This window comes from Blennius ocellaris (assembly GCF_963422515.1).
Source record: "Blennius ocellaris genome assembly, chromosome: 3".
NCBI classification, from domain to species: Eukaryota; Metazoa; Chordata; class Actinopteri; order Blenniiformes; family Blenniidae; genus Blennius; species Blennius ocellaris.
Window position 1 is genome coordinate 28,059,066 of NC_137652.1, and position 25,480 is coordinate 28,084,545.

Here is a 25,480-nt window from a genome sequence, read left to right on the forward strand (position 1 = left end):
TAAAAACTGATGTTAAAAGTTATTTTGATATCCAGACTGATCTTACAGGTTTTGTGCACAGATCAAGAACTGGTGTCTGACTGAGAAAACCGTGGTTATCAAGCGCTACTGTGACCATTTCCAGTTATTTCCTGATCGTTTTGCCTTCAGTGGAGGTTCTTTTTCTACTTTCATGGTTCTGTGCGTCAAGAGACGCACCTGGCCAGGATGGCCTGCAGCTCCTCTTCTTTCTTGGCCAGCTGGAGCTTCAGCTCCTCCACCTGGGCCTGGAGCTCAGCGATCTGGTCCTGCAGGTCCGTGTTCTCCGCGTCCAGTTTGCGCTTTGCCTTTTCCAACTCCTGCCGCGTTTTCTCCTCCTTCTTCAGACGCTCTGCGGAGGCACAACGTCGCGTGTTAAGAGCACAGACCTCAGGAACGACGTGTCGGTGCAGTGCGCGCACAGAGGCGTGTTGGAAACAGTCACAAGTTACAGGAGGTCACAGCCTCACACAACTAACGGTAACCACATTAGACGATTTCTAGCCATTCAGCTCATTGTGCAGATGTAAACACTGAATTTGGATAATCAAGTCTGGTTAACATTTGTACTGGGTGTCCTCCAACTGACCCTTGTTACACTGCGACACAAAAACCTTTATTCTTCTTTCTCCTCAGTTCCTATTCATCTATGTGACGTCCCGCTCCGTCTGGCACAGTGAATATTTCGATTCTTACACACTAAATGAAGAGCGTAGCAGCACGCCGCTGGGAGCCACTTACCCTCCAGGTCAACCATGACCATCTCCTGCTTGTTCTTCACCTTGCTGAGATTCTTTGCTTTCTCCTCCTCTTCCGTCAGCTGAGAGGTCATCTCCGCAATCCTGTCCTCCAGCAGCTTCTTCTCCTGTTTGAGGGAGACGTTCAGATCATGCAGGAGAGGTATGGTACTCCATACCACAACGCATGTCAGACAATTGGCGACTATAGAGTTGGAGAGTTGAGGATGTGAGTGACGACCAGCCCAGAAGATAAATGGAGGGATGGATGTATAGAGGACAAGATAAGACCAAAAAAACCCCCAAACAGGATCACATCCTCAGCCCCACACACCATCACCCACAAAGGTTTCATCCTTTGACACAACGGCTTCACCTTGAGGAACTTGGAGTTCTGGTCTTCCAGCAGCAGGATGCCTTCCTCCATCTTCTTGATCTTCGCTTCAGCCGTCACTTTGTCCAGCTGAAGCTTCTGCCTCGCCGCTTCTTCCTCGTCCAGCTGCTCCTCCAGGTCCTGGCGGGAGGAGAGGCCGCAAACGCAAAGGTGAAGTCTTTACTGCGCGAAAAGGTTTAGAGAGATTGATTATGGAACCAAGAGAGAGGGAGACTCACCTGAATGTGAGCTTGCATCTTCTTCTTCTCGTTCTGCAGGCTCTGGTTCCTCTCCTCCTCCTCCTCCACCCTGGACTCCAGGTCATGAAGGATCTCCTCCAGTTCCTGCTTCCTGGAGAGAAGACGGACCCTCATCTCTTCCGCCTCGGCAAACAGCTCCGTCTCTGCGTGGAGCTGCTCGGCCAGGATGTTCTTCTCTTCTACCAGCTGGAGACGGAAGGAAACGCTCGTCAAAAACAGTGTACGGACGCATCCAAACTATTCTTTTCTGTTCCAGCCCACCGGCTCTGGGGTTTGATTTGCGTATGTTTTGTTTTCCTTTCACCTGTTGATGTTTTTTGTCCATCTCCACCAGCTCGTGCTCCACCTTGAGCTGCCTCTCCTTCACCTTCACCAACTCTTCATCTTTGGCTTGCAGCTCTTCCTCCTGTCTGGTGACCTGCAGCAGCGGCTTCACCTGCAAGAGACAACAACATTCAACTTTAACTCATTTTTCATTTAGAAATCCATTGAGCTCAATAGTTGAAAGAAATGCAGCAAACATGCAGGCTCACTAAACTGATTACTGAGCCCTGGTACAGTATCTAATAATAGTAAAACCAATGTTCTAGTGTTGAGCCGTTAGCCAGTCAGTGTTACACATATGAGCTAATTGGTTTAACTTTGTGGAAGGAGGCTGTTGCTGGAGTTCTCACCTTGGTGAAGAGCCTCCACCACTGCCAGTGTCGAAGCTTCAGATAAGCAGCACAGTTCCTCTGTAAGACCTTCAGGGCACTCAGCTGCTGCTGCTTCTTAGCAAACGCTCTGGAGGAGGAAACACATTCTCAATCGGTGCTTTTTTGTTTAATCCACAGTTGGGTCAGAGGGCAAACAGCAATAAGGAAACAGAAAGCTCTCTTCAGAACGGTGCACTCACTTGCGGGCCAGGTATCCCCGACAGACGGACTGGAAGTAGACGATGATGTCGGTGATCTTCAGGTCTCTCTCCTCCTCCAGATGAGCCAGAACACCCGTCCTGAAGAAGATCTTACTCTGACCGATTCGGAACAGGTTGGGGTCCAGCTCCAGGGCATGGATCTATGAAAGACGTCCAGAAGAGTTGACAGGATGTGGTGCATTTTACCATTTGGTAACTAGTATTGTGACAATTGAATTAACGTTACTTTTCCTGTACAATGTTCGGCTACATGCAGTTTGTACAACTAACCAAAACTCTACAAACTTATAGAAAATAAGAGTGAAGACGGCAGTACCATCCTCTCGCAGGCTTGTTTTCCATCCATGAATCCTTTGGGGATAGCGTTGGGTGTCAGGATCTCGTATCTGTACGCACACACAGCAGGAACACCAACTGTGAATGGAGACTGAACTTTCCTCTCTGGGAAAAGGAACTACAAAGTTTAAATTAAAAAACAACAACAAAAAAGAGCCTATTTGGTGTTTGTCACCTCTGTCTGAACTCCTGGAAGACGATCCGGTTGGGGAAGCCCTGCCTGCAGATACGAATGCCCTCCAGGACTCCGTTACACCTCAGCTGGTCCAGGACCAGGTGAGGCTCCAGTTTACCAGCCTGGGAAACCAAACAGACACACCAGGCCTTCAGACCCCTGCAGGTCCCCCCCCCCCCCAGCCCTCCACCGGTACAGACACCAAGCAGGTACTTACCCGTTTCTCATGGTTGGGGATGATGCAGCGGACAAAGTTGGGGTTGGTGTTCCTCAGGGTGGCCATGAGCTTGGTGAGCGACTCTTTGTAGAGCTGCCCCACGGTGCGAAACATCCCCTTCTTCGTCTTGTAGGTGGCGCCGAACGCCGTCTCGTTCATCCCCGCCACCTGGTCCAGGCCCACGATGCGTCCACTGGGGGGGGGGGTCGGGGTGAGAAGCAGGGGTTGAGAGCAGGAACAGAGCCAACCACACAGTGGCAGAATGTCGCTACGGGGCCACGTGCAGATGGATGATGGAGACGACAAGACACAGATTCCAAACAATGGCAGTGGAACAAAGTAGCATTAACTCTATAACTACCTAACATCTGCAACAGTCTTGTCTCTGGGCCCACAGCCTCTATTCCCTCGGCTTCGTCGGAAGAGAACGCATTTTAAAACGTGGATTTAAAACCGAGAAATGAAGTGCTTCTCAAAGTGGAAGCCTCTCAGTGCCAGGAAAATAGTTCTGCCAACGTGTCAACAGAGTCGCTGTTCACACCGTATAAACTGCTCTTGTGACTTACATTGGACGAGGCACGCTGACGATTGCACACAGAAAGATCACTTTACGAGTCCAAATGCGTCCAACTCTGAAAGCCGTGCTCGGGGGGGGGGGGGGGGAACGTATCAGATGACGAGGATGAAGAACCGCAAATGTTGAGGAGTTTTAAGCAAACAGGCGCGGGGCCGTGCAGGACTGCAGCTCTGCTGCTGATTTGCCACCGAGGTGATTATTTATTACCATTCCTCCAGGAGAAAGGTGTGTGTGTGTGTGTATAATGGAACATCTGAGACGGATCTGAGCTGAATTAGATCAAGAACCTTCTTTGTGACCACATTTCACTCATCGTTCCCTCAATTTCTCATTAATTTTCAAGTTGCAAATTTGACTTTGACAACTGCAAGTGGAGTTTCGCAGCAGGTGAGGAGGAGGAAGACCCCAGTCTATCACTCTGACAATGGCTTTGTTATTTTAAGTTCCACACCTACTTTATGACATCAAACATGATTTCTTGTAAACAGGCAGAACCTGGGCTATGTATAAGACCTGTACCTAGAGTGTTACTGTGACAGAAAACTAAACACATTTCAGTATCGGGCATAGGAACAGTCAGAAAGCATTAAACATACTCACAAAAACCTCCATAACTTTTATTTCAACTGGTCAGCTGACCAAATTGCTGCTATCCAACAAATCATCAGTTTTTAGGAGCGTTTTAGAAATGATTAGTGTCTGAAGAGTGAAGCTGCTGGAAGTCACGACCAGGTCAGAGCCAAAGCAAAACACAAAGAGTCACGTCTGGTTTCAATTCCCAGACACTTGCGATCCAATAAAATTAGAGGAATGACGAGAGGTTGGAGTTATTAAATATTTTCTGTCGGGCTTCAAATCCTCAAATTTGCTGGTTGATGTTTCACGTCTCAAAGGAGGAAGAAAAAAAGATTCACGAACAGCTGCATTAGACTGCAAATCTTCAACACAAAGACCAACATCAGCACACAAAAGTACTGGAGCTAATTACAGCACAATGACTGGGCTGCAGGGAGGAACTAGCGTGATGCCTTCAGGGACTGGCCACTACGGCTGGAGGCCGGGGCGACAGAGCCATGCAGCCTGGAAGCACATGGGAGCGGCTGGAGCTACGACGGACACAATGCTGGCTGAAGCGAGACACACAGCCAGATCTGGGCAAAAATATACCAACAATCTTCAAGTCAGTTGAGGAGGGCTTGCATTGAGCCCCCCCCCCCCCCCCCCCCCCCCACCATGAGCAGCGAGAGCTCATCCCCTAACGCTGGTCATTATTTTGGCCCAGGTCTGCTACAAAACGACCCAGTCATTCACCTGCCGGCTCATCCAGACTAGTGACATTGTCATAGAATGAGGCCCTTTGAACGGTCTGAATCTCTACAACACAGAGAGAGAGACAGGGAGGGGGGAGGGAGGGGGGGGGGGGTTAGTTCTTAGAAACATGGAGGCCCGGCTCAACAAGGCACACACAGCTGTGGTTAGTCTGCCGGAGCAACACGTGTCGGCGTAGTTATTTAAATTCAGTCAGTCCAAAGTGACACGCCAACGGCTCGTAATGTCAATGGTGTGGAAGTGCTGAACACAGTTCAAGTGTTGGGAGCGAGAAGAGCAGCTGATTACCATCTTTCCACAGTTCGGACACAAATTTGTCGGTGGACTGGTGCAGGAGTGTGGCCACGTTGTCGTTCAGAGGGTCCATGTTCTTCATCAGCCACTCGTCTGCCTTGTAGTCAACCTGCAACAACAAGCGTGGTTCCACTCCGTGAAACACAACGACACACCATGTTTCTGAAATCCTTTGGCTTATTTTACACAACTCATTGGGTTGCAAATAAGTTTACAGCAGCGGATTGATATTTTTGGTTTGGTTTATGTACCTGAGAGCTTCCCACAGATTCAAAATGCTGATGTTTGTATTTTAATGTCACCATAAACTAAATACAACTAAATCAACAAGGTTAAATCTAATATTAACAATACATTTTAGGAATTTACTGCAAAAAAAACCCAACCAAATATTTGTCAACATATCTTATTTGCTTCAATAGTTAGAATATCAATCTGAGGTTTGAGTCCAGTTCCATTTGACATTCATTCAATGAGCTGTGACTCACTTTTGTAAAGGTTTGTCACTTTTGGCTCAGAAGATTTTTCCCCCCACACAGCAGATGTTTGTAACGCTGCATATTTCACTTTCTGAAATATTGTTGTTGGAACGATATGGTTCATATCCACAGGTTTTGTGAAAACACACATGGAATTCAGTTTCATAACTCTGCTATTGACACTCTAAACTACAATGACACGCGTATCAAGTTTCAGAATTTTCCCTCAAATAACTTTAACAGGAGAGTCAGATATCAATGTTTTTATCAGAAGCTTTCCTTGCTCACTTGCTGGGCGAGTTTTGCAAAAGGAAGTTTCATATTTTTACCTATGAAGGTAAAACGTACATTGAGGCATAATGACACAAGTTGTAAACTTTACACCTCTTTTTAAGTTAATACTTATAGTCCTGTGCAATTGTTTTAGGCAGATGTGCTGCAAAGTGAGATAAAACAAAGGCAGTGACACGGTAGTCATAAAATATGACCAGTTTCAGCGTCTTCCACATCTTCACACTTCTGCCCAGCAAACCACTTGTGCCTGAAAATCCCCTTAAAGGGACAGAAACGAGCGTACCCTGCCAGCGTAGTGGATGATGCAGAAGTCGGCCTTGTCCTTGAGCTGGCGGGGCTTCTGGAACTTGGTGTGTGTGCCCTGCTCCTGGCTCAGCTTGTCCACAAAGGTCTTGTCCGTGGCCTTGGGGAACCAGCACTCCTCGTCCAGCAGGGCCAGCACTCCTGGAGGGTTCGCCTGAAGGAAAGAGGGCAGGACAGGAGTTAAGAGTCCAGAGGTCCAAATCGACACCTGCATAACGACTTCTCTGTCCTGCTTGAGGACATTTCTCAGGGTTCTTCTCCTTTCACTAAGCTGGAGAAGCTTACTCTCATTCAACTTTATCTCTAGACACAGTTGTTCTCCATTAAGTATCATATAAAAGTCTGTTTCCAAGATAACAGCATCTTAAAGTCCTAGTGAAATGAAAATCCGACCTCCAAAACACTCTGGCTGTCGCTTCTAGGGACATTTTTATGCTAACTGGTCCGAGGGTAAAATGTTAAAACACGGCAATCTGAAAAAATAGCTGATAAACGTTGGTATTTCCTCTGCTGGGCGGAGCTTCTGACAATAATAGAGTGACATCACTGGTTGTGCACATGCCCAAGTTGTGTTTACATTATGGAGGATCAGAGTTTTGGCGACGAAGAGGCTGAATTTAACCATATTTCATCATCATCATCATTTCAAACCCAGTGATTGATGAAGAAGACACAGAAGGTGGTTCTGCCATCGGTGACCCCGTCTGGAACATGTTTGAGGAAGCAGAAGACGCTTCGTCCTCCATTCGTCCTCGTCTCCTCAGCAGCTGCCAGTTTTCACCTTTGAGGCTTTGAGGCTCCTGACTTTTGGCAGAACGACTTCCTGGATCATGTCGAAGAGCTTTTCCCACTGCGCGGAATCACCGAAGATGAGTCCAGGTATTACTTGGTCGTCTACTAGCCGCGCGAGCTAGCTGCTCCCTCCGCCCGTGCTCCTTTCCTCCTCTCTCGGTCTCTTCCAGGCTCAATCTTTCATCAAGGCTCATAAAACACCGACTATAACTTCAAAACACTGTAAAAACTTGGACATTTAAGAGGAAACAAGCCGATATAAACACAACAGATGGAGATCTGCACAACTCTTGACGTCACGCCCACGAAGAAGGATTCCCCCGACTTCCTCGGCTGGAGATTCAAAATTCCAATAACTTTGTTATGCGACAACAGTGGTGGGGCAGAGTCGGAGGAACCTTAGAAGTAGAACCCCAACTATCGTTTTTTTACGGAGTAGTGTTTTACATTTCACTAGGCCTTTAAATTCCCTAAATTGGAAGTTGGGTGTATTTTTAGAAAACGAGGCAGCTTCACGGCCCGCTGACCGGGGGTACTGACCGGCCTCTCGATGAGGTCGATGCAGGGCTGCAGGTCGAGGCCGAAGTCGATGAAGCTCCACTCGATGCCCTCCCTCTGGTACTCCTCCTGCTCCAGGATGAACATGGTGTGGTTGAAGAGCTGCTGCAGCTTCTCGTTGGTGTAGTTGATGCACAGCTGCTCGAAGGAGTTCAGCTGCAGGACGTGACCAGAAACACAAAACAACGTCTCAACGTTTGGGCAATCTTTCAAAAATGAAGGATTATTTTTTTTTTGACAAGATCGGAGGCCAAACCTGGAAAATCTCAAAACCAGCGATATCCAGAATGCCAATGAAGGAAGCACCCTGCCGTTTGGTTCTGTCCAGAGCTCTGTTAATGCGATGAACCAGCCAGCGAAACAGACGCTCATACGTTGCTTTCGCCAGGGCCTCCACAGCAAAATCAGCCTGGAGCGAAGGAAAAAATTAGATCAAAAAAAACGGATTAAAAAGAAATGGATGAACTGATCCAAGTGTGAAAACTAAAACAAAAGAAAAAAAAAAAGTGTGCTTTGCTTCGTCGATCAGGTTTTGGTTAAATCATTGTAATTCAGACCAGCTGCCTGATCGTCACAACAATCTCCCCTCTACCAGTGGAACCCTACATTTTGGCAAGGCAGCATCAATTGATGTGTGTTAAGTCTTGGGATAAAAGCTGTATTCAGTGAGATGCAGTAGCAAACATCAGGAAACCGTGCTACACACCAAATGGCCATAAATGATTCATGAGCAGGTAATGCAGTTTTACAAGTTTCACAGAAAGAAAAAAAGACTTCCGGACGGAGATTCAACACAGAAACCGGCCAAGACATCAGATAAATCTACTTCCCTGATAACTAGATAATAAAGGGACACACTCGATGAATAAAAGATGATGGGTGAATGAAAAAGCCCCTGACCTGCTCATTGGTCTGTGCTTTCTGCACGTAGTCTCGTCCCACTTTGATCCTGGGGGAGAGGATGGCTCTGGTGAACTCCATCACGTTCAGGCCCAGCAGGTGACACAACTTCTGAGCAGCTGGGAAAAAGCAGACAGAAACAAGTGAAGTGAAATCAGGACACATTGGTGACACTAGAGGACAGTTTAAATCAGGGGTGTCCAACATGCGGCCCGGGGGCGAGAAGCGGCCCCCGCCAGAGGATCTAATCCGGACCGCCATGTGATTTATTTAGTTTTTTTAAAGTATAAACATGAAAAGTGACAGAGGCTGATCTAAAAACACTAGATTGGCAAAAATGACATTCAAAACCGCCCTTGGTCAGAATTAATTAATGTAATCTGTGGAGGTCACATGACGCAACGCCTTTCACAATAAAGGTGTCCAATTTATGTGAAGTGATACTTTAGACACGGAAACTCAAACAAAATGTCCAGATGATGACAAATTGTTTTAATCCTGAATAAAAATACGATTTCCAGATACAGGTGACTGAGGGTTTTTTTTTTTGCAAATATAATAATAGCGGATTTCCTTTAATATGTATATTTCAGAATAGACTGGCAAATTCTTGCAGTTACAAAAGGATCAAAAGGAAAGACTTTGTATTTGTCCGTATCTGCAGTTGAACATGTGATGTTTGACTTGTTGGGCCTCCAGAGGTCAGATCAGGTTGATGTGGCTCCTCAACTGAAATGACTTTGACACCCCTGGTTTAAACTATGTGCAAGATAAATTGTTTTGACTAAAAAAAAGTCAAACAGACGGTGGAAATGTGTGTTTGTAGTGTTTTAATGTGGAAACCTTAACTTGCTTTGACTTTGTGAGTAGATACAAAGAAAAATACATCTTTTCAAAGGAGGTAGGGGATGTCTACCGTTTGCACTTAACACATTCACATTAGAATATATTCCAGTCTCGATGGGGAACGTGGCTGGGAAGACGTCAGATTTTACATGGCACAAGCTTGTGGAAATGTAGAACAAGTGGGATCCAGTTGAGTTTGGCCCAGTCCCACTGCTAACATCTGCTCCGGGCCACATTCTGCTGTTGGAGTTGGGGATATCTGGCTGAGCTGCATTGTTGGCACCAAACCAAACTCTCCAATCCCTCGCTCTACAATGTGCAGTGCCACATGTGAAGGGACCGGGAGGCCTTGCCCCATTTCCTTCAGGAGTAAATCCTCTCAATGATGTGGCTTAATGGCACCATGACAAGGCTCAGAGAGGAACGATATAAATCACGGGGCCCGCTGCTCTGCGGACAAGGTGCAGAGTGGGAGGGAGGAGAGGAGCTGAAGTATATATGGGAAGAGGAAGAGGAGGAGGAGGAGGAGGAGGAGGAGGAGGAGGAGAGGGTACTGACCTGTAACATCCTGCTTACAAGGTCATAAAGCAGATAGAACAGGCTGCTGCTGTAAGGACTTTGTGGTTCAGTTCTGAGAATCTTACCAGTGTTATCAGGCATGGAGGCTTGGTCAGAGTTCCTCTCCTTCTTGAAGACGACGTTACCAAACTGGAGCACCGAGGAAACCACCTTCAACATGGCTACAGAGATCAACAGTCAGGAGGAAACAAAGACGGTGGTGAAAACTTTTTAGATTCACATCGATAAGTCATTTCTTCCACGGGGGTTAAATTCATTAAAAATAATACGGCACGTTACAAACATTTTGTTAAACAAAGCGGCAGACAACCACACACACTCATCATCACACCTACAGACCGTTTACAGATACTAATTCACCTCCAAGTCACGTTTTTAGACAAAAGACGGAAACATTTCCTGAAATGCATCTCCCAATTCTGGCATTTCTCTCTGGATAACCAACTCCCTCTTAGATAAAACCTCTCATCTTCTATCTACAAAACATTTACATCATCTTAAATTAGTTCACCAAGTGCCATTGATTTATCAAACAAATATAAACAAGCCTAATCAAAGGTGTTTTCATTTGACCCAGTGGACTCGGTCACATAGAAAATCATTGTTCCAGCTCAGTATATTTAATCAGTTTCTAATGTGTGGAAAGCAGCCTTCCTTTATAGTTTGACATATAAATACACACCTGTCGTGCCTGGAGACGAACCCTTTCTCGACTGTTTGATCAGAGGTCAACAATTTGGAGGAGTTTCTCTTAAAAGAAACAGTTTCTAAAAGCCATCAAATTCAAGCAGCGTCATGAAAAAAAAAAAAATCACCCATGCCAAAGACTTGGATAAAAAAAAGATAAGAAAAAAGGGATGGGATGGAGAGAAACACGTAAAACAAGCTTATTTAGATGCAACACATAGAGATACCTAGAATTTCCTCGTGGCCAAAGCTCATGATGTGCATGGCCTCCATGGTCTCTTGGAAGTTGTCCTTGTCTTGCTGGCCGGGGATCGGGATGTTTCCGTTGGACAAGAAGCGGTAGTTATTGAAACCCTCCAATAGCAGGTCCGCTACAGAGAAATACATCCAAAAATCATTTTCCCACGTAATAGTTTGCCCAATAATATGAGAAGCTACAAAAACTGACATGAAAACTGTGGCTTTTTAGTGGTGGAGGTACCATAATAACAATTATCATTATTATGGACAACATGAGAAACCTTAAGTGAGACAAACTAATGATGTTAAAACTCAGTAAGCAGTGCCGATTGTTATAAATCATGTTTGTCTCGCACAAATTCCTGCTGCCAAACAGTAAAGACGTGTCTCTTCAGATCAACGTCCCTTAAAGTCAAACACGCCTCACATTTGAGATGTTCTCCAGCTCCAGCCAGCAGCTGGTAGAAGATGTGGAAGGTGCGCTCATCTTTGGCTTGACGGATGGCTCTGGACTTCTCCAGTAGGTCTGGCACCGGGCGGTCAAGAACAACATGCCTGGTGTCTTGGAATAAACTGACGTGTGGTGAAAAAGGTAATCCCAGAGAAACTGATACGTGTGACTGGTGTACAAGTCAGGCTTTAACAAAATGACTCTGTCAAGATGTCGTCCAACTTTCACTGCAGAGAGCCTGGAATGTTCACTCTTATGGAGAAGGATACAGGTTTCAATATTGGCCCCGACGATGTATCCGGTGACGTCAAAGTTGATCCGGATGAATTTCCCCTGCAGAGATCAATCAGAAATACTCAACACAAGACAGACGACAACCAGCAATCATGAACAAACGGAAGCATCACGACCCTCGACTGAACGGGTTGAAGTGAACCGAGAGTCAACGTGAGTCTCTCGTTAACATGGAAGAGAAAAGACATTCTACTCTGTAAAATAGAATCCTTTACTTCTGAACAAGTTTTAATAGATGACGAAGGAGGAGGACATCACTGACAAGCAGAGTGGCTCCTTTCTTTGGAGATCCAGTACCGTATTTTCCGCCCTATAAGGCACCTAAATACCTCAAATTTTCTCAAAAGCTGCCAGTGCGCCTTATCACCCGGTGCGCCTTATACATGGAAGAATTGCTCTACTGGAGACTGCTATTTGACAGTTAAACAACCAGAAGCTTTTATTTTGACAACTCTAACTTCGCCACTGGATCTTCAGAGCGGACGACACTCCACACAACACATTCATCACTCATGGTTGCACACCAACATTCTAACAAACCAAAATAAACTAGATGAAATAATTACTCCCTAAACTGGGGAACAAAAACACATAAACACAATCAACACAACACCAAGCCCAACAACAACCCACAATAACCTCCAACAACACAAAACATGAATTCCCATCATGCTTTGCATCCTGAGCTCCTCAGTGCAGCCGATAGCTGCAATTAATTATGGGAGTTTCTGTTTGTGGTGTTTTAAATGCAATTATTGGGGGTTCTATTTGGTTTGTGGTGTCGGTAATAATTGTGTTGTGTTGTGTTTTTGTTGCTTAGTTCATGTAGTTTAGTTTATTACCGGTAGTTGTAAGTTGTCAACCAGCAGTGAAGAAGGTTTAGTGTGTAGTGTCCTCCTGGCATAGGCTGCAGGTAGGACTATCAAAATAAAGTGCATGCACCTCTCTGGGTGTTAGAATCAGTGGAAAATGTAACTTAATGGCTTTGAGCTATAAAGGTTGCTGACCACTGGTCTATTGCATGCGCCTTATATATGAACAAAGTTGTAAATTATGTCAATCAATGGAGGTGCGCCTTATAGTGCGGAAAATACAGATCGAAGGCTTTATAATGACTGCAAGGCACCAGACTCTGTCTTTATGGGGTCAAAGTGCTGCAAGTGAGCACAATGATCGCCGTCACAACGCTGGAACAGGTGATGAGCGGCTCATAAAAACCATTGTTCATACTCACAAAACGTGACGAGTTGTCATTTTTCACAGTCTTGGCGTTCCCAAAAGATTCCAGAATAGGATTGGCTTGCAGGAGCTGACGTTCCAACTCACCCTAAAAGCAAAATACACATTTTAGAGGCGAGCTGTTTCACCGCCTGATGGCAAGGAAAAGCAACTAACGCGTTTCAGTGACGGCTGGAAAAACAAACATGGACATGCAGACGAAGACAGCAGACGCTGTGGTGTTGTTTGTAGAGGAAGGTTCAAAAACATCAGGCCCACAAAGATAAAGTCAACAGAGTGAGAGAAAAGAAACGTGTGTGAAGAGTGTCGTGGTCATACGGGTTTAAATACAATGCTAATGAGGAAAAAAAAATAAACCTGTGGCAGTAATCCATCCATGAAGACGTATTAATAACTGACAACTTTAAAAGTTAATTACATCGACTTTATCAAGCAAAAGTCGGATTGTGTGCGTTGATCAATTGTTTTAGACATAAAAGTATAAAAAATAGAATCGTCACTCACTTAAAGTCAATTAATCAGGGCTAAACATGAATCACCTTTTAACGTAAAGTGTGTTTTATTCTGGAGTTGATCTACAGCTGAACCTTTGAGCAACCAGAGACTTCACCCGAAAACCACAACACAAAACTAACATGTTTGTGACGTGAGGTTTTAAGAGAGAATCATTACGTGGTGTGTAAAGTTTGCCCAATCCATGCCAAAGAAATCCATCTGAATAAAAGTAAAGTCATCGTGTTTCTGTGTTCTGATGATAAACATTTTAGAAGGTATGAGGCCAAAGCCCAAACAAAACTGAGATTTTAATTTCTGATGGTCATAAAAATCTCCCTCGTTATTTCACAATGCTTTTTAGAAACAGCTTTATTTACAGACGTTTTGTCTTGTAAAGTTTTGTTTACAACCCACATCAGCAGAGCGTCTCAAGACTAATTCCTGACGTGTGAGGCGTTTAGTAACAGACACATGACGCTGCGCTTCATTTACAAAACTTACAAAGACGACAGCTCAGCTTGTTTCTGGTCAAGATGGACACTTTAAAAAGCTGAATAAATAAATAAAGGACTTGTGCAGATGTTTACACAGGTGTTTCCACTCCAGTTCCATCTCAGCCACACTGCGGGCTTCGTCATGACCAGAGAATCTACCGAGAGAGAGAAACGTTTCTATTGCGAGCGGAGATTTCTTTGCGGCGGAGTGAAATATTCCCCCGACAGGAATAGCTCCACACAGCGGAGGCTCGCCTCGGCTGGTTCTCCCCCGAGGGGGAAGTGAGGAATCGGCACTGCGCTCGGGATGCGAGACATGTAACGTGATCTTTGGCCAGAGAGCATGATGGGCCGCGATTAATTGAGTTTTGGAGCCATGGGGAATGAAGCGGGGCTGGAGAGTGGATGAAGCGGGTCCTGGTGTGTCAGGGCGGCGGTGCGGCCCAACGAGGGCAGAGGCTTCAAAGCAAAAAGCCTTTGTTGCTGTATAAACACAGGCCCGCTGCGTGGCAGGCTCGTCAAAACTGCTCATCGGTCGCCTTTACTCGGCGGTGCACACACACACACACACACAAAGAGCCGATTACAAACACCAGCGGGGGGTCCAGTGGCGGCTTTAGGACTTGACCCACATTCCTGCTGCAAAGTGAGCGTGTCGGACGTCCGACGCCCAACAGAGGCGACTCCTCCGAAACTACAAAACCTACGTGATCATCCAGCTGCCAAACAACATCCGACGTTCTCTTGTGAATCGAAAGAGATCAAACTCAAACCCATCAACGACTTTCAAACCGTTCTCACTGGAGAACGGCTAGTTTGTCTCACTTCACAGGCAAATTGTGAAACAAGACTTGAGGGCAGATTGGATGGGAGGCAGAAAGGAATCCGTCACTAAAGTCCCAGTAAATCTTGTGGCACCGAGGCCAGCTGGGGATGAGGATTCACTTCAACATCTGCTTCAGTGGTCACATGGTGACATCACACACATTACATGTGTCTCTTCTCACAGGCAAGAAAAAGAAGAGGATGCAGGATAGAAATGGGCCCATGTGGGGAACCAGTGTAGCACAACTCGCTAATAGCTGAGATTTCAGAATTCTATGGGGAGAAAATCCACGGGGAACTAATTTGGAATGTCAAAAAGTGTTTTGAAGAAATCGCCACTCACAAGCAAGGAAACCTAGTGGATTGTATTTAAGGTTATACTGTATATATATATCGCTCTCAGAGTTAACCGATCTACAGTGTCTTGCCTGAAAATCGAAAACAGTATGAAATGTATTATCTTTGTAATACTGAGAAATAAAAGATGTACTTGGAAAGCCTTTGTTACCAGAGGTTTGTAAAAGAAAAAGAAAAACAAAGGCCATTCTGCCTTGTTATTATGCTCTCAGGGTACGAATGTCTCCATGTTTACTTTTGATCAAGGACATGTTGACCACAGAACAAACACCATCTTCATAATGAAGTTTGAGAAAGATAACTGGTGAGTTGTAACGACTCCTTTCCTCCAGAATCATCTATTCTACAAGTTGAGTTCATGAGAGTCTGATGACACGGAGGTCGTTTTATCTTTCCACCTGAGAGGTTCCTAACTTCCACCTGTTGTTTTGTGCAGCTTCCATTCAAAGTCAACGGTGAACTCACAATGTGACAACGGCAGTTTGTCTTCACCATCGTAACACTGAGCCTCTTGTGACTGATTGTCTAAACCAGTGTTTTTCAACCTTTTTGAGCCAAGACACACTTTTTTCTTTGGAAAAATCTCGAGTCACACCACCACCCGAAAATGTTAAAATGTGAAACTCTGTAGCCTCTATTAACAATATAAAGTCATTCTCATCAAAGTTTTATCAACAGGAATCAAATAAATACAGAAAAAAAGTATTTCCCAATGTCTTTTTTTAATAGTGACTCCCTCAGTGTGAAACCTGGACCTGATGGATGAAGAGCTGAGATCCTGGTTCACATTCTCCCTTTTCAAAAACTTCTCCATCACTGTCACTGACACAGTACTTTGATACAAGATGGTAGCAGGAGGTGGAGATTAACCACACTGACGTCTGTCACTTTACATTTCACCGGCAAAGTTCTGTGCTGCCATCTAGTGGTGAAGAGTATTTATACATGATTACTCTGCAACACACTGCTCTCACAGCTGACAGCGGCTCTGAGAGCAAATTATTTTTTTTAGAAAAAAATGTGAAATTGGATAATTTCCCACGGCTCACCTGACTAGATCTCGCGGAACACCAGTGTGCTGCGGCACAGTGGTTGAAAAACACTGGTGTAGATCATATGATTCTGTCTGTTACGACCCGCTGTGAGTTTTGAGGTGACAAACCAAGTCTACAAATTGACCTAATTTACACTCAGTAAGCAATGGATTATGGGACACCATCAAGTAATAACATTAGAAATGTCTCTCTTTTGGTTTAAACCTCGAGTATGCATGGCCTGATCATGTTGTGCGATAAAGAAAATGTATTATATTGGCTTTTCACACCACTGCTCTAAAAAGTCAATTACAAATCAGTTTTTCTTCACAGCATCTTGAGGTTGTGGGTTTCTGAGAAGAGTTGTCTTCATGTTATAAATGAAACGGATGTCATCGTATTAGTGCAGCTCATGCAATGCAAATGTTAAAGCACACTACAGCAGGTGTTCATGGTGAATGGAAAGCAACTACTGCCCATCTTCAGTCAACATTAAGGAGTTAAAAGCCTCTTATATTATCTGAAAGGTGGAAACAGAGTGGGCAAAAGCACCCCCTATCAATCAATGAGGTGAGAGAGGTGAGAAACTACATAACTACTCACATAAAACAGGGATCCACTCTGTAGGATATGGGGAGATTCAGTTGTTAAATACTTACGAACAAATGATACATTACATTTATGTAATGGATACAAGTCTACCGGCTGGCATAATTAAACATTTTTAAATATCTACAAAAGCTCTATAGCGGTCTATGAATGCAACACGCAGCAGGTCTAATGATAGCGCTTGAGTGGCCTGTTATCCTGGCCCTCCAGACCCAGAACACGCTACCAGGAAGTCCGTGGGGCCCTTGGGGGTTCAGGCATGCCGTAATTCACTGGCTCTACTTATCAGCACACGGGCAGCCTGCGTGGCTCTGGGTCCCGACGACCAGGAAACACAGTCACTTAACTCCGCCGGATCAAACGGTCCGATTCCAGACCGTTACTGCGACACTAAGCATCTACAGCAGAAACGCACGCTCAGCAGATCTAGGTCAACGGCACAGGCATACATCTCAAACTACCACATTATTTACCGTCTGCATCTTTTTTTTGGTAGCAGTAGAATAATACAAGCGGCACAAAATGACAGCAAAGACCTTACGTGTGGCTACGACAACAAATAAACAGTGCATGCATGTGATTATGTTTCACACTAATGGCAAGCATATTCACAGTACACATCACAACAAACACTGGAAACACAGTCAATCGGGCCACTTTACAACTTTACTTACAACTGCATTTTGTGCCTGACGGAGAAGAAAAACAAAGTGGATTCTAAATTGCTTGTATTTTACATTTAACAACAGCCGTTCCAGTCAAACTTGTGACTCAACTACAGAAACTTGAGAGCTTGAAAAAGGTCAATTAATCATCATTTGGTTTTGTGGAAACAGAACGTTAAGTGTTGCATGCACATGGACACAGTGTGTAAGAAAGCACAAGAACTTGCCTGTAGTTTCACTGGTTTAGGTGATTCTGGCTGTTTGTCACAGATAAACAAATGTAAATTGTTAGATTGTGTGCAGACACATCTGGTGCACAGAGCTTCTCCCCTTAGTGCAGGACGCTGGACAAACTGTAGCGAGAACAATGGCAGTATAAACACGTCCCAACACTCCCGCCGCGGCCAAACTTCTCAGCAATTAAGTCGATACTAAACACACAGAGTTTATTCTAGTGTGATTTCTAGTTTAACAGAACTTTTATACACATTTAAAACCAATAAGTAACATTTATAGCATCAAACCATAGACTCATTGACTCGGGCCTGGAAGGAGGTGCTGCTGAGGGGAATGAGGGGAATGAGAAGGATTACATCTGACAGAGTACTCACAGGAATGTTGTGATCTTTTCTTCCTTTGTGGGAGGAGGCAACATGTGCCAGGTACTGAATGACCTTTTTTGTGTTTTCCGTCTTGCCGGCTCCCGACTCTCCCCTGCAAACACAAAAGCACAATGCAGACACACACACAGCAAAAAAAAAAGACATTTCACATTCAACATAATACAATCTGGACAATTCTCATTTGGACAACAAAGCACCATCCATACTTCAAACCAAAAACCGGGTTCGCATACTATCACGAGTATATTTCCCTTCATTCTGCCAGTGGGCCCAGAGGCAGCAGATGTGGTTGCTGGCATGCAGTCTCTCTATCCCTCACACACTGAGCAGGGCACAGGACGGCAGAAGAGACATTTGTCTGAGCCGAGGTGGTTTTAGATTTAGAGCATACCTGAGGTTTTACAAGAAGTGCACATTTGCATACACCAAGTATGCACAGAATATTGTTTTGAGTTGCGCGTGACGCGGCCGTGCGTCAGCAGCGTGGGAGCAGAGCGGAGGTGCTGCCAGTCCTGTCAGCTCCTCTGAGCAGGGGGGGGGGGGGGGTCATGCAGACTGCGTCGATGTGTCGGTTGATGGCCTCGGCCTGCCGCGTGGAACATTCCTCAGCGCCCCCCACTCAACAAGTCTTATAAGGCTTATAAAAAAAGTGTAGTGTCTATGATGTATGCTTTTCACAAGACGATGAGCACAGCTGTATGCAAATACGTTTATGCAATTCTATCAACTGCTTAGTTTGAGATGGACGTACTGTTCAAAAATTAAATATACCATAATGATCACACTAATAAGGCACGGCTCGTGAATAAGGCTTCTATTTTTCCAACCGAGAAAAAGCGTGGTAGTAGAGGACACAAGGTGTCCAAGACAAGTTGTCTAGATTCCTGTTTGTATTTAGACGAGACCAAATAGCACAAACAGCCTGTTCTTCTAGTCCTTCGTATCCCTCCCGGCCTATTCTTTGGCTCCACATCTGTCGTCTGGAGACCGTCGATGCCGAAATGAAGCCAGAGGGCCTTGACGCAGGCACGCCGGGCATTTCTGAGATCTCCATTTGACCCTTTTGTCTTAAGTAGCAGCGGCGTGGCCAGTGTCAATGACACACTGTGGAATAACTCTTGAGACCTCAGGCCACTATCTCACTTCAGCGGCGAACTTTCTTCAAAGTAAAAGTCATTCAGCCCGTTTACTTACGTGCAAAGAATGGACTGGTCCTCTCGATCTGTGGGGAGCAAGAAAATAAACAACATCAGGACAAAAGAAATGTTAATAAAATAAAAAATGGATACATCAAAGGATGGTTTCAATGTTAGGACTGCTAAGAAACGTCATTTTAACCATTTTAACTAACGAAAGACCGATTATAAATATTTTCTTTCAAATATGCCGAGGACATGATGAACAGCAATGACAATTAAAAAAAAAAAAATCCTGAAGGTCACACAGCTTGGATATTAGGAGAAACCGAAGCGGGTTACATCTGTACAACATCTGTACTTAAATTCCAACGCAAGCCCCCGGCAGCTTCCTACTTCTCTCTCCATTAGTGAAACAAACAGCCTGTATGAGGATGAACCCTTCCAGCACCATGAGACGCCAATGAACCACCAGCCTGCTTCTAATGCACACAAAATGAGAAGATTCATCCGTCCCAGATGTTTCAGCAGTGAACGCGGTCCATGGAGGAAGCAGCTCGCACAATTAAATAAGGTTCATGCTGCCGAAAACAGCTTTGGATTGTTGTATGAGCACAACAGTCGAAGGGAGAGTCCAATAGAGATATTTAATAATGTATTTGATTCCAGTATGAGCCCAGTCAAGCTGCAGACAAGTATTAATGTTCACTGTGTCGAAGTCACACGATCATATGAGAACGGATGCGACTCCGTCAACCTGCAGGGTTTTATCACTGTGTCGTCTCTTGTGAGTTTGAACCGAGACTCATCCAGTCATCTCCAGGCCTGAAGGAGGGGACTTCATGGCGATGATGTCATGGGAACCCGGCCTCAATGCGGCGGCGGGGAGAGGGCCTCCCGTCTGGTCACATGGCTGGCCGAGCAGCCGGAAGTCAGACGACGAGATCGAAGTCACCAGACTCTTGTTGCAGTTTAGTCACAACTTAACTCTGTGGCTCCGCCGTCTTTGGCAAGGAGGATTATAAACAGAGTCCACGTCATGATTCATGTAATAGTTGATCAGGAATCACAATTTGTTTTTTATTCATTTTGAAAAAAAAAAAAGATGAAATTTACTATATTATTCAAGAAACAGGCTCTGCGAATAAGCTGACCTTGAAAGCGATCTGAATAAGAAGAACCTGAATTAAAGTGGTGCCAAACAGCAGCTAGCTACTGAGTGATCAGTGGGGAACGCCAGTGACTGATTGGTCTGATGGCGCAAGACTGAGCCGGTACTTGAACCCATTTAACTCAAGCTAAAACAATTCAGAGTGTCTGCATGTTCATTAAGTTCTTTAATCTCGGAGGTCATTAATATTGCAGCTGGATTGCAAAGTCTGCAGGTTTCCAACTGGAGGTTCCTCACTGGCTGGTGACAAACGTAGGCTGGATTGAAAACCACAAGACATCAATAGTTCAACTAATGATGCAGCGTTTTAGATCCTTTTCCCTCAAAAGGCTCATTCTGGATTCACTATTCACATTTATGTTCAGATGGGCTTCAGTTCTGCATGATTTAGTGCTGCAGTTTACAAAAGAGGGATTACTTTTACTTTAAATGTCACAGTAAAACACTAAGATGAAAGTGTATGGTGAGTCTCTGCAGACAGAGAGACAGAGAGACAGAGAGAGAGAGAGAGAGAGAGAGAGAGAGAGACTGACTATTGTCAGTGAGTTTTTTTTTTCATTTATTGAATTGAATTTATTATTTCACCTTTCAGTGCTATTTCATTCAGGCTACGTGTAAAAGACTGGTGACACGTGTGACTAACATGTATAATACGTGTTCTTGTTTTTCAAATAAAAAGTTCAATAACAAAAATATTGAAATTTAGTAGAAAGATTCCATTTTTTTAATTATTTTTTTTTACATTTTAGTTATTCAAGTTGTGCGAGATTACTGCACTACAGAGAACTCACAGTAGATCCTCTCCAGCTAGAACCTTCCTGAGGTTTATTTTGGACAGGAACGTTATCATTTTTTCACAAAGGCTAAAAAAACCAAGTGTGGCTTTATAGTTTATATGTTAACAAGACTCCTGATTGGAACCTCTCTGCAAAATGAGCAAAAAGTACATGACTGAAGAAGAGAGCCTGCATCTATACAAAATGACCAATGCATGATGAACACAAAGCTACAGGTGTTTCTTACACTTGATATTTAAAGATACGGCGTGAAAGTGGTTCATCTCACACGGACATTTGTTTTATTTGATTGCTCGTACTACATTTTCTTTAGGTTTTTATTTGTAATACATTATTTATAATATTCTCCAAGGATTTGCCTCTGTAAAGGACCGCTCAGCTATTAAAGTAATACAAGTTATGCAGACAATAGTGTGTGAAAATCATAGTGAACTAGTGCACAAAAATGTCTGACTGGCCCTTTTCTTCACCTGGTCTTTTGTCAACCTTGCACTTTATCCACACAAAGGAAGCTTTAGAAATGATTCCATGTCAGAAACCTTGAAATCAAATTTCATACAATGACATCTGATATAAAAACACAAATACATGGCGTCTGATCAAGCGACAGGATTTAGAGTCTCCAAGGTGTGCTCTGTCTGAGACGGGCTCCAGGGCCTCTGAACAGGATGAAGCCTTGTAGAAGAGCCTCTATAGTTTGACTCTTGGTCAGTAAAGACCCACATATAAAAAAGACCCTGCTAAAATGTTGTCACTCGTGACCAGATGCCTGCACTCTTCTTACTCCTGCTGTAAAATGAGTCCTTCGGTGCTTCGCCGTGTCCAGGAGGGACGCTGCTGCCAGTAAAGCTTTCCTGCTGACTGGAATCCTCTGGGGCAGAATGACGGAAGGTTATCAGACTCAGGATGCAGCTGGACGGCTCATCAGGACAACCCAGGTTGGATCTCCTTCCTTTATATACTGTTAGGAGGACAATCGCCCTTAAACACCTCCACTCGTCCACCGAGCACGGAGGAAGCTTAACAGGAGGCTTCGTCACGTCTCTTCTTACACACACATGCTATATACACTAAATTGGTCACAACAAAACACCCATCTGAAAGAAAGCCAGTGTGTTTATCAGAGAGCCTGCAGACAGTGGGAAGATACGATCCGGTCATTGTTAAACCGCTCGTGTCCTTTCGTGGTGCTGCGACCTGAACAGCCCCCGTCACTGTGAAGCACACGGTACCGGGAGACACCGTCTGTGCACGACTACCAAGAGAGGAGCCATTTCCGTGAAATTACTTAATGATCATAAGAGCTGTTCTGTGGCTTTGGTACGATTGCCAAGGCTGCTGCGAGCGTCACATGATTCCATTATGATGGAGGCCAGTTGCAATTTCTCCCCCAAGATACAAAAAAGTGACATTAGCTTCAGCTGACCTGTGGAAACTATTTGAAATAATGAACTTAGAATTGTTCAAAGGCAAAAAAAAACCAACAACAAAAACAATTGGATCATAAAAATCACAAGATGGTATAAAAGTAACAGTAGAACACTATGATCAATGTTGGACAGCTAAAAGATCTCATCAATACTTGGCTAATATTGATGTCAGTTTGTTAATACAGTGGAAAACCTAAATCACTAGAGATAAACATGGCTCCAGCATATTTTCCTACTTAAAATGATATTCTGATCTCAGTACAGCTACTGATCTGTATCTGAATTCTGCAATGTGATTATCCTTGTCAGAAAAAAACCCTGTAAAATAACATTGTAATGAGAAGAAAAAAAAACATTAAATATAGTTTATCCTTGTAGTCCAACCTTTCGGACTGCTATGACCAAAATTAAAAGACAAAAGTGTTTTACTAAGGCGTTCAATAAAATGAGGCTGATATGAGTTTGACCCAGTCAGCAGTATTGCATTTACCTGAAACTAACAGCTGGCTGGAGACTATGAAAGTCTGTTTTTGTCATTTTCAAATACATGTATTTAAAAAAAGAATCTTGCAAATATAGAAGTTAAAAGGAATATAAAAAATCCTATTAGATAATTGTGTAACAGAGCCGAGAGAAGGTTTCTAATCTGCTCACTGTAGTAATCAGTATTCACAGATCAAATCAAAGCATCAACATTGATGACATTTAGCCACAAACTGGCATTAAAATATGTTTCCCTTAAGAGTAGGGGAAATGTCCACCCAGTTTGAGTACAAAATAAAATGTTTAAAGCAAATGGAACAAACTACACAAAGGTTGATTAAGTTAGACAGTGGCTGCTATGGACCTGCATTTAAAGGACCCATATTATACGAAATGGACTTTTCTGTGCTTTAAACATCATAAAAGTTCTATTTGGGGTTCATAAACATCCCCAAAGTGTTTTTTTCATTGATTCCCTCCAGCTTGAGTTCACAGTGATCTTTCTCTGTTCTACCTGGTGGGGGAGCTCAACACTTTGATTCTATTTGATGATGAGGCACCACCTTGCTGACGTCACAGAGCTGGAGAAGCCCCGCCTCCAGGGAGATTGACATGAGAAACCAAAACAAGACACGCCCACCAATGTGCCCAGGAGCTGCAGCCTCTTCTCTGCTGCTTCACATTGAACTGCTGGTTTTGTTGTGTCCACAACTGTTTTGAGTTGTTTTGAGAACCCCCCCGTTTCATGAGAGGCGACGTCAGCTCAATCCCAGAAATAACTAATTTCACAAGTTTTGAGTGTTGGATACTGTGTCACCTAAATTATTATCCTACATGAGCAGAGGATGGACTGTGAAACATGAAATATAGAGAAATAAGGGTCCTTTAAGACACTATGAAGTGCAACAGTCACCTCCGACATGCTGACTCAGCTCCTCCTGAAGTGTCACAGTGACAAAACTACTGCCATCGACACCACATAGGTAGGAGCGCCCATTAGTTCAACGTTACGTAACAGAAACAACCTTAGAATTACTAGAGTGTCTCATTACCAATAAATAATTACAGCTCTGGGCCAAAACCTCAACAACCCGACCAAAGCACAGCTGGATCAATACTCCAAATTCAATTTCGAAGATTGTTTCTCATATAAACTAATTTGTCATCGGTAATCCTTCTTGGACACCGAGGATATATTCCCAACAAACAGAACTGTGAAAGAAATCTGCTTAAAAGGCTCTTCACCTCGATGTGGCCCTTTTCAAGTACTCTAGTTCAGTGTTTTTTAACCTTTTTGAGCCAAGGCACACTTTTTTCTTTGGAAAAACCTGGAGGCACACCACCACCCGAAAATGTTAAAATGTGAAACTCTGTAGCCTCTATTAACAATATAAAGTCATTCTCATCAAAGTTTTATCAACAGGAATCAAATAAATACAGAAAATAGTATTTCCCAATTTCTTTTTTTAATAGTGACTCCCTCAGTGTGAAACCTGGACCTGATGGATGAAGAGCTGAGATCCTGGTTCACATTCTTCCTTTTCAAAAACTTCTCCATCACTGTCACTGACACAGTACTTTGATACAAGATGGTAGCAGGAGGTGGAGATTAACCACACTGACGTCTGTCACTTTACATTTCACCGGCAAAGTTCTGTGCTGCCATCTAGTGGTGAAGAGTATTTATACATGATTACTCTGCAACACACTGTCGACTGTGAGAGCAAAGGATTTTTAGAAAAAATGTGAAATTGGATCATTTCCCACGGCACACCTGACTAGATCTCGCGGAAACACCAGTGTGCCGCGGCACAGTGGTTGAAAAACACTGCTCTAGTTTAATACAACGCCGGTCTGGTGCATGCTGAGCGACGCCACACCTTGAATAATGGCGTATCGTCAACCTGTGACAGATGCACCACTCCGACACGTATAACAAGACCAGGTGGAATTACTGTTGGTGTGCAGACAACATTTAGCCCATGCACATCATTTAAAGTCAATAAACTTTTTTTTTTTTAAATCAACTGTTAAAGAAAGAAATGGCTTCGTACAGTCAGAAACAGACAGGAGTCAAATGCCTTCCTGAGTTTGAGTAACAGCTCGGCCACTTGGGCTGCACCTCAAGCTGCAGTGTCACGTTCAAAGCTAACGGCTAACAAGGACGTTTGCTTTCGGCTCTCGTGAATGACGTATCATGAGTTACTGCGATTCGTCTTTGAGAGGTCGTCTGCTGCTTAAGATCTGATGTCTGTGAAGTGCATGTAGCAAGTAAAACTCCATATCTGTGGGAAATGTTATTTTTAAAGATGAGACGCGATTAAAAAAAAAAATAGATGACTATGGCCTGCTGCTATTCTTATCTGCAGCTCACATGGAGCTTTGTTGTCACAGACAGGAATAAGTCGACGTGGATACAATAAGAGGATGCCTCATTAACTGCCACTGCCTATTGGAGCATTGCCTC

At 44.1% G+C, this 25,480-nt stretch overlaps 1 protein-coding gene across 1 annotated transcript in view; it reads right to left on the bottom strand.

The window, feature by feature from the left end:
- myh10 (myosin, heavy chain 10, non-muscle) overlaps window positions 1-25,480 on the bottom strand; it is a 51,981-nt gene that overhangs the window by 9,565 nt on the left and 16,936 nt on the right. Inside the window, 25 exon segments of the mRNA XM_080520579.1 lie at window positions 199-370; window positions 760-883; window positions 1,132-1,269; window positions 1,368-1,574; window positions 1,693-1,824; window positions 2,063-2,171; window positions 2,284-2,444; window positions 2,621-2,690; window positions 2,816-2,937; window positions 3,033-3,220; window positions 3,223-3,225; window positions 5,227-5,341; window positions 6,289-6,462; window positions 7,641-7,814; window positions 7,915-8,067; window positions 8,559-8,677; window positions 10,049-10,144; window positions 10,898-11,041; window positions 11,338-11,436; window positions 11,631-11,694; window positions 12,890-12,982; window positions 16,703-16,720; window positions 17,574-17,630; window positions 17,985-18,087; window positions 19,191-19,218. Coding sequence (XP_080376705.1) covers window positions 199-370; window positions 760-883; window positions 1,132-1,269; window positions 1,368-1,574; window positions 1,693-1,824; window positions 2,063-2,171; window positions 2,284-2,444; window positions 2,621-2,690; window positions 2,816-2,937; window positions 3,033-3,220; window positions 3,223-3,225; window positions 5,227-5,341; window positions 6,289-6,462; window positions 7,641-7,814; window positions 7,915-8,067; window positions 8,559-8,677; window positions 10,049-10,144; window positions 10,898-11,041; window positions 11,338-11,436; window positions 11,631-11,694; window positions 12,890-12,982; window positions 16,703-16,720; window positions 17,574-17,630; window positions 17,985-18,087; window positions 19,191-19,218 — 2,863 coding nt within the window.